General features: G+C 25.2%; 1 protein-coding gene across 1 annotated transcript; it reads left to right on the top strand.

Moving 5' to 3' along the window:
* The first annotated feature begins 1,817 nt into the window (after positions 1-1,817).
* LOC127291705 (uncharacterized) lies at positions 1,818-6,657 on the top strand. The gene is made up of 2 exons (XM_051320950.1): positions 1,818-1,932; positions 2,194-6,657. Exon 2 carries the CDS (start codon positions 2,281-2,283, stop codon positions 5,623-5,625), a length of 3,345 nt encoding a protein of 1,114 aa, XP_051176907.1. The 5' UTR covers positions 1,818-1,932; positions 2,194-2,280; the 3' UTR covers positions 5,626-6,657.
* Positions 6,658-16,456: the final 9,799 nt, after the last annotated feature.

The following is a 16,456-nucleotide window of genomic DNA, read 5'->3' as shown; positions in this document are numbered from 1 at the left end:
TTTTCAGTAAATTTAAATAAGGGGTTGGCGCGCAGGGGGGCGAAGCCCCCTAGTATATATATATATTCAAGAGTAGGAAAGTTTTTCTTTTATTACTGACTCAAAAAAAGTTCATAAAATGAAGTAGAAGTTATAAAAAAAAATATGCTAAGATAGTAAGGAAAATCGTACGAGATACGTGTGAGAAGTGAAGATCTATATATCTATATATAAAGTTTAATTTTATTTTCGGATGAAAATTACATAGAAGATAAGAGAACTGAAAGTATGTATTAAGAGTGAGAAAAAAAAATTGGGAGAAGTAGTTATTTTTGCAAAGCGCAATCAAATCTGCTATATTCTGACACAGATCCACTCTTACAAGGTTTGCGACACGACATATTCTGGTTCTCGTGCTTACATATATATAGTATATATATACATTGCTACCTTTTTCATATTTATGAACGAGAGAGCTCACTGTGACTGAAATTCCCGTGTGATAATCTACACGATTACATGGATATAGTGGACGTAAAGGTAAAAATGGAAAAATCCCTAGAGGTGTATACTGATTTGATCGAGATTACTATTGCACTTTCAAAATCATGTGCTGTAAATGGAAATAGTTATAGCAATATTATACCTTCGTGTATCTTTTTTTTCCTCGGATTCTTTAACATTTATTATCGTTATTAGAAAAAAAAATTTTATAAAAAACGATGTTTTCATGTTTAATAACTTCCACTTGTGAGTCAATTTTTATTATTGTGAATAATAAAAAAAAAATTCCACATTCCTTGATCTTATAATTTACAAAGATTATTTATAGTTTTCTGTAATAATTCGATACCATTTCAATTTTTACTTCAGGGGGTCGGTTATGTAAAAATAATTAAATAAAAAATGTAAAAATAAATTTATCACAAATGTAAAAATAATTTCATCACAAATAGAATGTAGAATATAGTCTTAATATTCAAGAAGAAGTGGTAGGTATAAGATTTGTAAGTTAACGTGGCTATGTGGTCAGGGTACGTGGTTTCCATCCCAACGGTCCTGGGTTCGATCCCACATGCGTGCGAGATTTTTCAAAATTATTCTTAAGTGTTTTACTCTCTAAATTTGAATTAATGAAATGTGAGCTACTAATTTACATTATTAAGAAATTTTACTAATTTTTAGTAAAATATTACTATTTGATTTAGTAGTTTTTAATTTTTTAACTAAAGTTTTAGTAATAAATGATTAAAAATTAGTGAAAATTCTTACTAATTTAAGTTAGTAGCTCACTTTTCACTGATTCAGATTTAGGGAGTATATACTGTATAAATAATTATCATAAATATTATAATTACAAAAATAATTTTAAAAAATAGGGTAATTTAAAGAAAAGCTGATAATGTTAAAATTCCAATTTATGCATGGTATATTGAATGCTTTTGAAATAACAAATTATATACATTTTCAGTTTTTTTAATAACTTTTAAAAGTGAAATATTTAAAGAAATAGAATAGTGATAATAATTATTATGTAAATGAACTTGTTTAAAAAAACGATAAAGCAAATTATTGTGCAACTTTGACAAGTGATATCAGATTAAACAAATATTATTTATTTTACACATAAGGAAATAAATTTTTTATTAAATTAATATTCAATTTTGAATTTTAAACCTAATTAATAATTTTAAATTGTATAAATTTACCAAAAAAAAATTACCACGTGTGTTTGAGTATACGTACATTGTTGGTTAAATTATAATTTTCTTCCTCTTGTATCAATATGTATTTTTAAGATAAAAAAAGGTTACAAATAATAGTAATTGTTACTTTTATTCCACGAAAGCAACTTATATTAAATATTGTACTTGAAACTTTATCTTTGAAACAAGTTAAATACTCGAATTTTATCCTTCGCAGTTGTCAGTGTTTCATCATAAATAATATCAGGTATGAAAACTTTATTTTTCTATTATGTATTGTAATTTTTAAGATATGAAAAGAATTTTTTTAAAAATATTTTTGTTTTTATACAATGTAAAATACAATATCCAATTGCAAAAATAAAGTAATTTCGCGAAGAAAAAAAAATAAAAAGCTTCTGATCATATAAAAAAATTATATATCACACCCTAAATATTTAAACTGATAATCACTGTTTTTAAAAATTATTAATTTTTTTATTAACAAAATTTATTTTCTTATCCACAGATTATGGTAACACGAAAATTGAATAATCAATACATAATAACTATTTTCAATATAAATTATTAGGAAATTAAAAGAAAATAATTAAAAATGTATACTTTATTTTCACAAAGTCCACTAGCATACGTGCAACTTATACCAATCTTCAATTACTTGAATCTACTTAGTGATTTTTTATACACTGAAAATAAATTGGAATCATATAATCAACATAAACAAATACCAATTGTTAATGCACTGTATGCATATTTGGAAGATTATAATGATAATAATCAAGCCATGCTTATAAAATTAATTCAAAATTTATTAAAAGGCAGTGATCTATATGGAGAAGAAGATAATGAAAATGTTGATGGAATTTTTGTTAATACCATGTTTGAATATATCATTAGTTCTCTTGTATTTGATAAATATGGAAATATTTATGGATTTTTAGTCGATACAATTCGTAAGTTAGAAAATTTTCAATATGATTATGTTTTAAGTGTAATAAAAGAAACACTTCAAAATGCAACATTCGAAAATGAATGTGGATTAAAATCAAATCTTTCTGAATTAGCAGTCAATAGAATATATACAGATATAATTTTACCAATTTTTCCTAAATCAAAAACAAATATCAATATATTGTCTCTTGATTATATTTTTGCACAAGCTGGTTCAACGTATCTTCGACTTGGAAAAATAAATGATTCCTATTCTTCTAATTTCATGAAAAATAATTTTGCATGTTTTCAAAATGGTTTATTTGATGAATATGTAATAGTAGGAAACATTGTATGGAATCTAATTCAGGATATGAAAATAGATCCTCTAACTGTAAGAGTTTTTGCTCTACCAGCTCTTTTATATTATACTACTACTGAAGATAAAGTAAAATATGACATGATAACAAATGTTATTTTCAATCCTCATCATTGGGAAGCAGCTTATCATAAATTTTTCGATTATCTAAACAATGCTTACAACCAAATAGAACATCAATTACAAAATGACTATACATATAAAATTCATTTAGAATTTTCAAATTTTCAAAGTCGAGACGCAATTGCAAAATCCATTATCGATTCAAATTGTATGTTTTTGATTGAAGAACAGAGGAAAAATAAAACTTTTCCTCACGTTCAACTTGAACATTTTGAATGTACTCCTAAAGTTATTTCGCCCTATATAAACGATTGGTATAATGATCAAATTCATACATTGGGTGAAATATATGAGAATTATGATTTACAAATAATAAAACAATGTTTTAATGAATCTTTAGTTGCTGATCTTAATGGTATTACAATAAAATTGATAGTTAATAATAATGATACAGTAAATGGCAGTTTTAATAATTTGCAATATTTATCCCATGATTTGCTTGAATTTGTTTACACTGATAACAAAACTTCAAAATACTATATTTTAATAAGAGAAAATTATACTGCTACACTTATTAAAGTGGTTGATAAATTTTTCAATGAATTAATACGATTAGGAAAAAGAATTATTTTAAAGTTTGCTAATGAAGGAGCAAATGAATTTTATGAAGAATTAACAAAGTACAAGAAACAACGATTCAAGTCTCATTTTACTCTTTTAAATTACAATCTAAAAAATAATGAATGGTGGAAAGAATTTGGATTATCCTTGGTGCCATTTTATTCCTGTTTATCGAAAAGTATCAACTATGATAATAAAAAAGAAAACTTGTGTGAAAATGATAATATCAAATTTTTAAATCAATTTTCAGAAGATATATCATCAGAAATAATCAATTTAAATACACGATCTCTTCTATCTATTTATGGTATAGATATAAAATCATTTTTTTTAAAGAAATTGATTACTAAAACTTACGCATTAGTAGTGTCACAAAATAATGTTTCTAAATTTTCAACACAAAATAACACATTTTATGAACAATTTTCATTACACGTGGAAGAGCCTAAATTTGAGACAATTTCTATAACCGAAGAAGGTATTAAATTAGTATCAATGATTATTTCTAAATTAAAAGAGAAGATTAATTACAATTTTACATGTATCGTTTATATGCTAAATAAAATAGAATTTTTGAAACATAGTTTTATTAGAAATATTAGTGACATTGGTGAAAATAGAAGTAAAAAATTACTTGTTAACACACTAAATAATAATACTGGTTATGGATACAAGTTTATAAATATTTATAACTCAACAATTGCATCACTAAGAACTGATTATGAATTTAAGAATAAAATATTTATTACACTAGTTTTTGATTTTCCGCAAAAGAGAAAAAAATTTATTAAATTAAATAATGAGACTTTTGTACAAGAATCTAATTATTTTATATATGAAATTAATAATCAATTACGAAGAAAGAAGACAATACTTAAATTTTCAGGGATATGGAATAATCACATTAATGAAAAATGTTTAAATAATGAATATTTACAATTAACGAAACATTCTAATGATTGCTTGAGATATTGGCGTTTTGTTAAACAATTTAAATTAAAAGAGGGAGCAGTAAATTTACTAAAAAATAAAGTACATATTAATGGAGATCATATGGCATCTGAGGAAGAAATACGTAATGAATTGAAAAAATATACATTTCCAGATGATCCTACATTTTTTGTTTACTTTGTCTCAAGATGGTTAATTTCAAAAAAATTTGAAGAATCAAATTGGAGTAAAAGTTGTATAATTGATAATTCCGATATTTTGAATAAATTGAGATTCGATTTACTTTTAGAAAATAATAATGTAACAATAGCCGATGGAAAAAATAGAATCAATTTAATTTATACGTACAGAGAAAGATGTAAAATTGAAGAAGAAACATCGATTGCAAAAATAATTTATGATTTTAATGATCAAAAAGCAGGTTTTTCGGTTACATTTGAAGATTACTATGCTATAAGAAATTTTGTAACATCAGGTGATACAAGAATAAGTGGCGATACAAATGAAGCGAAACAAATGAAACTTGCTTTATATAAATTAGCTATAAGACAATCTGATGATTTAAGAGAAGAATTTGATTGGAAATTATATCGATTTGAATCAATACCTATTAATATTGCCAGTAAAAAATTTATCGTGGGAAAACGTGTTATTTTTCAAAAATTTACGCTTACCTCAACAAATGTAATATCTGCCACGAGATTTTCTTCATATTCAGCGCGTGGTTTCAGAAATATTCTTTATGAAATAGAATTTACTGATCCATACTTTAGAGCAACAATCAACACAAAAGTTGAACGATTTGAACCTGTAAATGAAAAAAATGTCATTCTTTTACCTGGTAGTGAATTTGAAATTAAATCAATTACAATAGTACAAATGAGAGGACTGGGTTATTTTTTCAAAGTACTACTAAATGTTCCATCTAAAGGTAAAATCGGAAAATATGAACATTATAAATATTTAATGAGTGAAATAACAAAAAATAAGTTTTAAATTTTATATTGAAATAAAATAATTAGAAATTTGTCTACATATATTCTTTAAATTATAAATTCTTTGTAAATGTCTTTTCATTTAATGGAGGCAATTTTTTTTTAAAGAAAGCAAAAAAAATAAATCTGTTAATTAACCTTTTTAATGAAAAGTTCAATTAAAATTTTTGAAGGCAAATAAGTTTTCGAGCTCATTAAAATTTCTCTGATATTGCACAAAAAAAAATAATGATCTTGTACAGTTGATTACAACTTATAATTAGTATATCCACTGATTTTAATAAACGTTCCCTTAGCACAGAATCTATTAAATAAAAATAGAGAAGATTTTCATATATAGATGTACGCGAGTAAAGCAAAGTAATAATTGCTTACCTAAGCGAAATTTTTTTTTCAACAAAAGCTTAGTTTTCACTAGGACAAATAGATAAATAAGACATTTTTAAAAATCAATTAAAATTTATAATTATACAAAAATATTTTTAGGATCTATATGACCTACTTTGCTTAAAATTGGTACGTAAATGTAATTTAATGAGTAAATGAATAAATAGAAAGAAATAGTAACAAAAATTTTTAATTTTAATATTTATTTTAGTCGCATGAAATAATAGAAAACATGATTTTGTCATATTAACTTTTTGAAGTGTTCCGTTTCATTTGAAATTTAATTAGAATATTATTTTCAATTATACGAGATATTAAACACTTTACATAAGTCCTCGTTTATTTCTCTTCGCCTCAGTGATATTCTCTCTCTCTCTCTCTTTCTCTCTGTCTCACTCACTCTTCACCTGCCATTAATTAGAATCAAGTTTGAAACGAGTTGCCACAGTTGGGCATATACATGAGACGGAAAGGAAAATGGACGCGGCTGGAAAGTGGTCCCTTAGAGACATTGTCGAGAGAAAGCCACACCGTTGCGAAATTGAATTGGAAATTTGAGAAGGGGCTGTTGATACCAACAAATGTTGCAGATACTACAATTTAATCTGTTTACTATATACCGACAATTTTATACTTTAGAAAATCGTCAAAGAGAACAAAGGCTTCTTTATATTTATATATATATATATATATATATATATATATATATATATATATATTTCTTTCAATCTAAACTCATTTTTTTTAAATGAATTGCATTATACTCAAAAGAATCAGAGAGGTATCTCTATATGTATAAAGAATTTCAATTTAATTTTAATCCAGTTTCGTATTCATTTTAATTAGTATGAATTTTGATTGAGTTATTTTAAAATATTTAGTGTAAATAGTAATCTAAGGAATATAAATTTACATTATATTTTTATGATAAGTTGTATCAAAGTATAATTTTCAGTAGCGAACAGTGATGTTTATTTTAAATTTTAATGTAAAAATCTGTGGAGGAAAGGCATATCTGAATTTTTCATGATTTTGATGAAAAACAATTTTAATGTTCATTTAGTTCTCTCAATTCGGAAAAGCAAACTGTTTTTCTCAATTTAATTGCAGTAATGTTGTTCTGCTGGTCTCTTGCTGCCAAAAATGCAGTTATACGATTATGTTTTCTTTTATCATACAGAAATAATCATTAAATTGATTTGGAAGCTATAGAAATTTAAAAAGCATTACTAAATATTCATAAATATGTTATCTCAAAGATAAAAATTTCAGTTATGCTGCTATATGCTTTACATCCACAGAAATCATATGTTTCAATTAAAAATGTTCATTTACTACACCCATCATGATAGTTTGACTGTATAATTTTTAAAAAGATCCTGTCTAAATAAAAATTAATTTTACCACTGATATTTAAATTAGAAGAAGATAATAAATTTTTAATTAGAATGCTTTTATATCCAATTGGTTTGTTATTCATTTTGTCATCAATATTTATAATAATTTTGTGTAATTTTCTGAATACCTTATACGATTTTTCAGAAACTTTATGAAACATTTTATTTCAAGAATTATAAGCAACATTTGATTTTATTTTAGAAGTGTTATGTCATAAATATTATTTTTAACTAATCTGAACTTATAATTGTTCCCTATTCTAATTTCCTCTATTTAACTTAGTTAAATTAACTAAGTTGAGAAGAGGTTTATTAAATGAATGAATAGAAATATAATATAAAAATTATTTATTTTAAAGAATGTAAAATGTTCTTAACAATTTATATAATCAAATAAATCCTTGTTTGAATATTTGGTATGGTTACCTTTAAGATGTTTATATTGAGGATTCTTCAATTGGCACCTGTTGTATTGACCTCCTAAGATTGGATCTTCTTGGTCGTTAAGATTTTTATTACCGCACGTAACCACTGAGAAATATGATAATTTTGGAAACTGTATCTAACACTTGCTATGACGAACTTTGTGTGTATAATTTGGGACTGCCTTTGAAGTGATAGGTCTCCCTTTATATAGGTATATTTTCCAATGTATTCTTCGCGGCGGTACCAGCTCGCCTCTTTGGGTTAGATTCAAGATCAGTACCTCACAGACGTGAAAAGTGTTTATTGCTTTTCTTCTATGTGTTGGTGACTCCGTATGTTGATTTCCTTATTTTAATAATACAAAATGTCAAGAACACTACATCCCAAAGAAATATTATAATTTTTATATATTGATCATTTTAACATTAATTATGATTATTAACATTATTATTTTATTATATATTTAATATTTATAAATAATTGATTTAATCTCAAATATTCGTTATATTTATAACTAATTGTTTATTTATAAATAATTGTTCATTTATAAATAATTGTTTATTTACAAATATTTGTTTATTTAAAAACAATTATTTATTTACAAATGTATTTGAAAAATATTTATTTTACATAAATAAATATAAAAAAATGTTACGGTGACGTGACAGAAGATAATCGCAATTTTCTAAAAGTAGTTCAGATTTTTGAATTTTTTTTTTTTTTTTTTGAAAATCAAACTACAAAGTGTTCCACGTTGGGACGCATGATTATGTTCTAAAAATCATTAGTTAGAATTTTATATTTTATGCGGAATGTCATTTGTCATAATTATTTTTGAACCGAATTTTCATTTCTTCGAATTATTATTTGATATAATTTTCATATAACCGATTTTTCATACTGATCTATAATTGATAGAATTTCCATTTGTTCGAAATTGCAAATTGCCGAACAAACAATCGACAGAAAGATTTCGGCGTGATTTTTAAAATTAACCAATTACAATTTTATGGATATTTTTTGATTGGTTGATTTTAAAAATCGAGCCGAAATCTTTCTGTCGATTGTTTGTTCGGACATTTGCAATTTCGGACAAATGAAAATTCTATCAACTAGAAATTATGTTAAATGATTTTTCGGTTAAGTAAAAATTTTGTACTATGAAAAATCGGTTATATGGAAATTCTATCAAATCATAATTCGAACAAATGAAAATTCTGTTTAGTGATTTTTCGGTTATATAAAAATTCTGTAATATAGAAAATCGGTTTGATGAAAATTCTGCAAAATATTAATTCGAATAAATAAAAATTCGACTTAAAAATAATTATGACAAATGACATTCCGCATAAAATAAAATTCTAACTTATTATTTTTAGATCATAATAATGCGTCCCAACGTAGAACAATTTGCAGTTTGATTTTCAACAATAAAAAAAAAAGTAGGAAAAGAACTAGGCGCAATTGCGCCTACATCTAGGGTTTCGTGGCGCTTTAAATTTTTATGTCAACTACTGGGACATGTCAACTATAGGGACATGTCAACTATATGGACATGTCAACTATATGGACATGTCAACTATTGGGACATGTCAACTATTGGGACATGTCAATTACTGAGACAGGTCAACTACTGGGACATGTCAACTATAGGGACATGTCCCAATAGTTAACATGCCCCTATAATTGACATGTCAACTATTGGGACATGTCAATTACTGAGACAGGTCAACTACTGGGACATGTCAACTATTGGGGTTTGTACTACGGACAGACGGACGCCAAAGTGAAACTATAAGGCTTTCGGCCATGGGCCACGAAACCCTAAAAATTCAAATATCTGAACTACTTTTAGAAAATTGCGATTATCTTCTAAAATAAAAGCGACAAAGTGGTCCCTTTTCATGCGGACGTAATATGAAGTTTGCACAACATTCCATAAAGTTTCTTAAAAATTCCCTCAAATTTTGTAAACATTTCCCTCTATAATGTTTTTGAAATATTCATTGTTAGTCTTGAATTTAAAAATCGTTTTTAACTGTCTTTTACTATTTATATACTAATAAAAAAATTTCATTATTGTCAAAAATCGGTTCCATTGAGGAGCATACATTTTCTCTAAATATCAAACGGCTAATTAATTGATCTAAATTCGATTGTCATGATCGCATCAATGACCTAATTCTGCTAATTGCAATTCGACTGCAACTTTACATTTATAACTGATAATTATATTACATGAATTTTTAAATTTTTTACCTAATGCGAAATATACTTTAATACTACAAGAATTTGAAAAAAAAAATTGTCTGTCTCTAATTGTCTTTTACTACTTATACGAAATTACAGTAAAATACACATAAATTTTTCAAAAAAATTAAAAAAAGTTGAATTTAAATATTTGAATATTCGCATAAGAATTGTGTTTAAAACAGTTAAAATATTAAGGATGTACCAGTTTCAATTTCATTGCACATTGTGTGTGCCGACATGTGTTTGGCTGACCGAAAACCGTTTATACTACTTGACTTCTACTACTTCCAGTTTACTTAACTTTCATCTGATAGAAAGAAATATATAAAGGATTTTAGATGAAGTGAACAAGGTAAAAAAAAATTTTTTCTTTAATCATCATTTGTAGTTTAATTGGACGGTAATTTTTCGTAAATAAATTTTTTTATAATCGTAATTTGTTGTTCAATTGGACGGTAATTTTTCATAAAAATATTTTCTGTAGGAGAAAGAGGTGAAAGTTGTTACGTACGTTTACATAATAATTTTCTTTTCTTAAATAATTGGTAAAATGTATTTAAAAAAATTTTTTTTTTTAAAAAATGAAAATAAAAACTAAATTTGATTTATTAAACCAAGATTTTAACCTCAATTCCAGCGACCTTTTGACCTAGAAATTGACTCAATTTTAAGGTTATGTTAGTCGATTTTAATCTTACTTAATGCTTATTTATCATCCAGTGTTAGGTAGTAACTAGTTATTAGTAACTAAATTACTGAAAAAGTTACTTTACTTGTAACTTATAACGTAACTAAGTTACTTTTTTTAAAAGTAACTTGTAACGTAACTTAGTTACTATTTTAATAGTAACTTTTAATTTTAAGTTATTTCGTTACTTTCTTTGCACTTTTTTATTTCTTTAAAAACTTAATAATTTCGTATTTCAAAAAAGCGCGCAAAGTGATAGCAAAAGAACATGGCCTCTGCGCTCGCATGCTGCGCATTGTACCGAGTGTTTACATTCTGTTTTTCATGTGCTCGTGTTCCATCGTATTCGTTTGGTTTACTGTTGCAATATAGGGGATTTACCTGCATAATTTAAACAATGTCCAAGATTTTTTAAAATAAGATTTTAATTAATTAATTCATTTGTATGCGGAAGTTTTATATAGACTTTTATTTAAGAGTTTATAAAAATAATTTTTAGCAACCCCGTGTCGAAATTGTACCTTATTAATTGATTTGTAAATTAATTCTTAAAATGTCCAACAAAATCCATGATTATAAAAACTAATTTTCTAATAATGATAATATTTTTAAAATTTTTATAAATAAATACTTGGATAGGTTAAACATGGATGCGTTAAAGAATTAGAAGCAGCTATAGCGAAAGAAAAAAAAGAGAAAATTCGAAGAACAATTCTTAGATTCTTCATCACAGTCAAATAAGAAGCAAACTCTTTTGAAAAACTGGACTTCCGATTCAAAGCTAGTTACTCAAAAAATATTGGATAAAAAAATTATGGATTATGTAAAAGATGTGTTGTAGAAAAATCATCTTTTAAAGACCTAGTGTTACTTGGATTACCAGAAAATTTTAAAATTTTAGGGGAAAGAATAGATGATGCTTTTATTAAAATGAATGCAAATCTATGTGAAGAACTTGAATAAATACATGTATTACAATTATATTTCACATTTTAATTTGATTCCCATTTGATAAAAAAATTGAATTTCGATAAGACAAATTTTAAAATAATTTTTCAGTAACTTGAAATGTAACTTAAGTTACTTTTTAAGTAACTGTAACTGTAACGAGTTACTTTTTTATAAAAGTAACTGTAATAGTAACTAGTTACTTTTTTTCATTAAGTAACTTAAATGTAACGAGTTACTTTTTTCATTAAGTAACTTAAATGTAACGAGTTACTTGTTTTCATTAAGTAACTTAAATGTAACGAGTTACTTAAAAGAAAGTAACTTACCCAACACTGTTATCATCTCATTTTGAGGTTCTGTTGTCAGATTTATTAATATTTTAGCCCTGGATATTGACAGAGAAGGGACCTTATGTCAACAAATTTTAGGTTATGCTTGTGATTTTTGAAGTAAAAATACTCACAGAGAATCAACTCATAAAACTTTTATATTTAAGTCTCCATATTACATTAAAAAAATACAATAAAAACTAATTTTGATTGTACTTAATTAAAAAGAAACTTTTTATCAAGGTAAAATTATCAGTAAACATAACCCAATATTTTTTTGACATAAAGTACCTTCTCTCATGGAGCGTCACTCTTTCTATTTTAATTTTACAATATATAGAGAAATAAGAGCGTATTACACTTGAAAAGATATATTGTTCAAGTACCTACCAAGAGTGAGTATTAAATGATAAAAAATCAGATGGCAAAAAAAAAAATGAACAAATGAATGAAAATGACAGGGAGAAAAAGGCATACCTATATGTATAGTTGAAAGTAAAAGTGAAGTATTGCATTTTGTGGAATTTTTTAGAAGGCTTAGAAAAGTGTGATAAAAAGATATGAAATAGTAGTTGGTGAACACGGGGGAAATATATAAGGGATAAAATCTTGCCGCCAAAAAGATGTGAACGGAAGTGTCGGTACAATCGTAGGTGGCTAGCAATAGACTGTGTGATGGAAGCAAGACAAGGACCATTATGTCAGCACGTAAAGCCGCGTCAGCCCCTACTTAAGTGTTCGTTCTTTTCCTTCTACGTCCTCTTTCGTCTCTTTACGAAACAAGTGCTACGTCTCTCTTTTTTTTTTCTTTTTTTTTTTTTTTAATCTCCAAGTTACCAGGTCAGGTGCAGATAGAAGGACCAGACCTCGATCAAAAGTGCCTTTTTATTCTGATTTTGGTTTCGATTTTGATCGCCTAGTCTTTTAGATTATTAGGTCGACTTATTAATGAAATTTCTTTTTTTTTTAATTTACAATAGGAACAAATAAAATTTTATTTAGCGAAAATAAATTGTTTTTTGCTGGTTACAAAATAAAATTATTTCTAAGAAATAAGTATATTTAAGGAAATAATTATTTACAAGGATGTTACAAATAAGATTTTTTTTTTGTAATAAAATAAAATTATTTGAAAGAAATAAGCACTGTAAAAAGAAAGTACTAAAACAGTACCGATTTTAAGTATCAAAATAGAACCAAATTAAATTAATACCTTTCTTTTTACAGTGAGTATTTAATAGGTATACTTTTAGCTCTGAGGGACAAATTTTATTTTCTCTGAGTGTATAATGTATATATATCTTTGAACTTATTATAATTTTTCAGAATCGTGATTTATCTCAGAAATACCAGTTAAATAGCAAAATAAGGAAATATTTTATTTTCTTAAATTCAAATCCCCATTATGAAAACTATGCATATATAATGAATGTTTATAATAATAATAATAATAATAATAATAATAATAATAATAATAAGAAGAAGAAGAAACTTTCCTTAGTGAGATATTTTCGGAGTTTCTCATTAAAATCGAGAACTTTATAGAAACGAAAACGTATAAGGTTACAATTATCTAACAGTATTTAAGACATTTTTTATTTCTAAATGTATATATGGGCAAATCCACGAAACTTTTAACTTTCAAAAAAAAATTTATTTTTTTAATTTGCAGATACATTGATGTCACTTTGTATACACGTTTAAGTACATTTTAGCACTAAAAATTTTAGGTAGTAGTATTTTATAAAGTATTTTCGTCCTCTGAACACGATTATGGCACCCAAATTTGCTTAGAACGTCAGGATTTTGAGAAAAGAGGGGGTAAAGACTCCAAAAAAGTGTTTTCAGCATATTCTTAACTTAATAAAATTTATTTCACTCAAAATCCTTAAGCGGCGTTTTTGTGTTCAAATATATGTATAAAAATGTTTCGATCACACCATAGATTGACCTGTTTAAAGCAAAAATGCAGTTGTGCCTTTCAAAAATGCATAAATTTAAATGAAATCACGATTTTTATTATCATCTTTAAATTGTTGCCACAGGAATACAATTAGAGGCACATCATTGAAGAAGGTCTTAAAATTTTTTGGTTTTTCATCACCTTTTAAGAAATACATTGAACTTTTATTTTTATCCAACGCCGTAATAGATATTTTCATAAGAAGACGTTCAATTGAATTTTTTTAAAAAGTGCTATCACTGAATCAAACCTTCGTATTTTTAGTTTTAGTGGTGGCACACTAATGGGATAGTGAAAATTTTTTGACAAAATATGTCTGTTAAATATTTCCATAGTAGCTGAAGTGATATTTTACATGCCGCAAAAATAAAAACGTTAAGAATATAAACTTTTTCAAGAAATTCAAATGAAATTTAAGCATTTTTTCACTTTTTAACTTATAAAACTAATTGTTAAATAAATATTTTGTTCTAATACTGTACATAAATGTTCCTTTGTATATATAATTTAGCAAAAAAAAAAAAATGATACCCAAAGTTTTAATTAAAAATTATTCAGATTTTTAAGTGTTCGATTCAAGAATCACAAAAGTTAAAAGTTTCGTAGATTTGCCCATATAATTTATAATATAATGAATACACTGAATTTAAGAATAAATTGGATGGAAATATTTTAAAATTTATATATTTTATTTTAAATATCGTAAATTTATAGTTACGCGCAAAAAAATTTTATGTGAAGTGTCAAAATTAATAGTTTAAATTTTGTTCCCTTGCATAAAATTTATATAAGAAAGAGAATGCGTACGAGTTTGAATATAGATAATGCTTAATTTGCATTATCGTTTTTAAAAGATATTCTTTCAATAAAGATTTTCTGTCTCCAACATTTGTCGCCAATTTAAAATTTTCCAATTCAATTTCGAGCACAGTTGACGAACGCTACGTAAATTATGCTAATATTTAAATCATCTTCCTTATCACCTTTTAAATGATATCATCAGTTTGTCACTTAATAAGAATTTAATAAACCTATTTAGTATATTAATTTATCACTAGTACAATTATTAAAAGCACTTTTTTTTCTTTTTCAACATCAACTATAATGTAAAAGAGAAAAAATTTCAAATTTTTTTCGAAATAAAAAGGAAATTGTTAAACGTCGAAACAATTATCATTAAAACATATAAAAAATTTCCTTAGAAAAAAATTTTGACTTCAAAATAATTTTTTTTTCAATTATTTAATTTGCAATGTTAATGTTATTTTCTTTATACGTATTAAATTTTCTGTATAACAATTGATTATACATAACTTTTGGTATCAGTTTGCTGTAAAATTTTCTTCTATTGATTCGTGAAAGTGAACTTTGAAAGAGGCTCTTACATGGGGGACTTAATTATGTAAAAGCATAAAATCTTCAGACTTCGTAAAGTTGCCTAATGCCTATATTAAAGTACTCGTTCTAGAGAGTAAGATTGTAAATTATAATTACGCTTCTTAATAACATGCGCTATTTAACGTATTCACAAAGCAAATTACCTAAAAAAAAAATCCAATTTCATCTTTTGAAAATTTTTTTTTAAATAATTACTTTAATTAACATATTTAATCACTTTTACTCTTCAAATAATATTTATGTGATTATACTATGTATAATTTTTTTTCAATTGTCATTTTTTTTTTAACTTTTACTTGCATAGTTAACTTGATCGTATAAAAATGGTTACAACTCTCTAAATCTGAATTAGTAAAAATGTTTACTAATGTTTACTATTAATGACTCACTTTTTGCTTTAGAATTAGTTAAATTTTACTAATTGTTAGTAAAAGTTACTAATAAAGAGAAAATGTATCAAATTGTTTAAATGCAACATGTTGATCCGTTTTATTGGATCAATTTGATACCTTCAAGTTAAGAGTAGATCGATATCAGTGTTGGGTAAGTTACTTTCTTTTAAGTAACTCGTTACATTTAAGTTACTTAATGAAAAAAAGTAACTAGTTACTGTTACAGTTACTTTTATAAAAAAGTAACTCGTTACAGTTACAGTTACTTACAAAGTAACTTAAGTTACATTTCCAGTTACTGAAAAATTATTTTAAAATTTGTCTTATCGAAATTCAATTTTTTTATCAAATGTGAATCAAATTAAAATATTGAATTTAAAAAATTAACTTCAGATTCGTAATCAACTATTTGTTATTTTTTCGTAATTTTTTATGATAGTTTAAAAGTTTCACAAAGATTTTTAAACAAAAATATAAAAAAAAAGTTATATTTTCAAAATTTTTTAACTTTAATAATACTTGTTAATTTTTTTGAGAGCAACTGCAATCTTTTTTTTTTTTTATTAAAATTGTAGATTACTTTTGTATGTGTTACTATATACATATATATGCAACTGTAAGAGTAGGTATAAAGCTGTCCTTGAGGTA

This window comes from Leptopilina boulardi, unplaced genomic scaffold (assembly GCF_019393585.1).
Source record: "Leptopilina boulardi isolate dan_hultmark-lab unplaced genomic scaffold, ZJU_Lbou_2.1 LbouV2_103, whole genome shotgun sequence".
NCBI lineage: Eukaryota > Metazoa > Arthropoda > Insecta > Hymenoptera > Figitidae > Leptopilina > Leptopilina boulardi.
Note: the sequence above shows the minus strand (reverse complement) of the source record. Positions and strands in the feature narration are given on the sequence as shown.

Coding starts and splice junctions, on each gene's coding strand:
- LOC127291705 (XM_051320950.1), top strand. CDS start 2,281: ATGTATACTTTATTTTCACAAAGTCCACTAGCATACGTGCAACTTATA.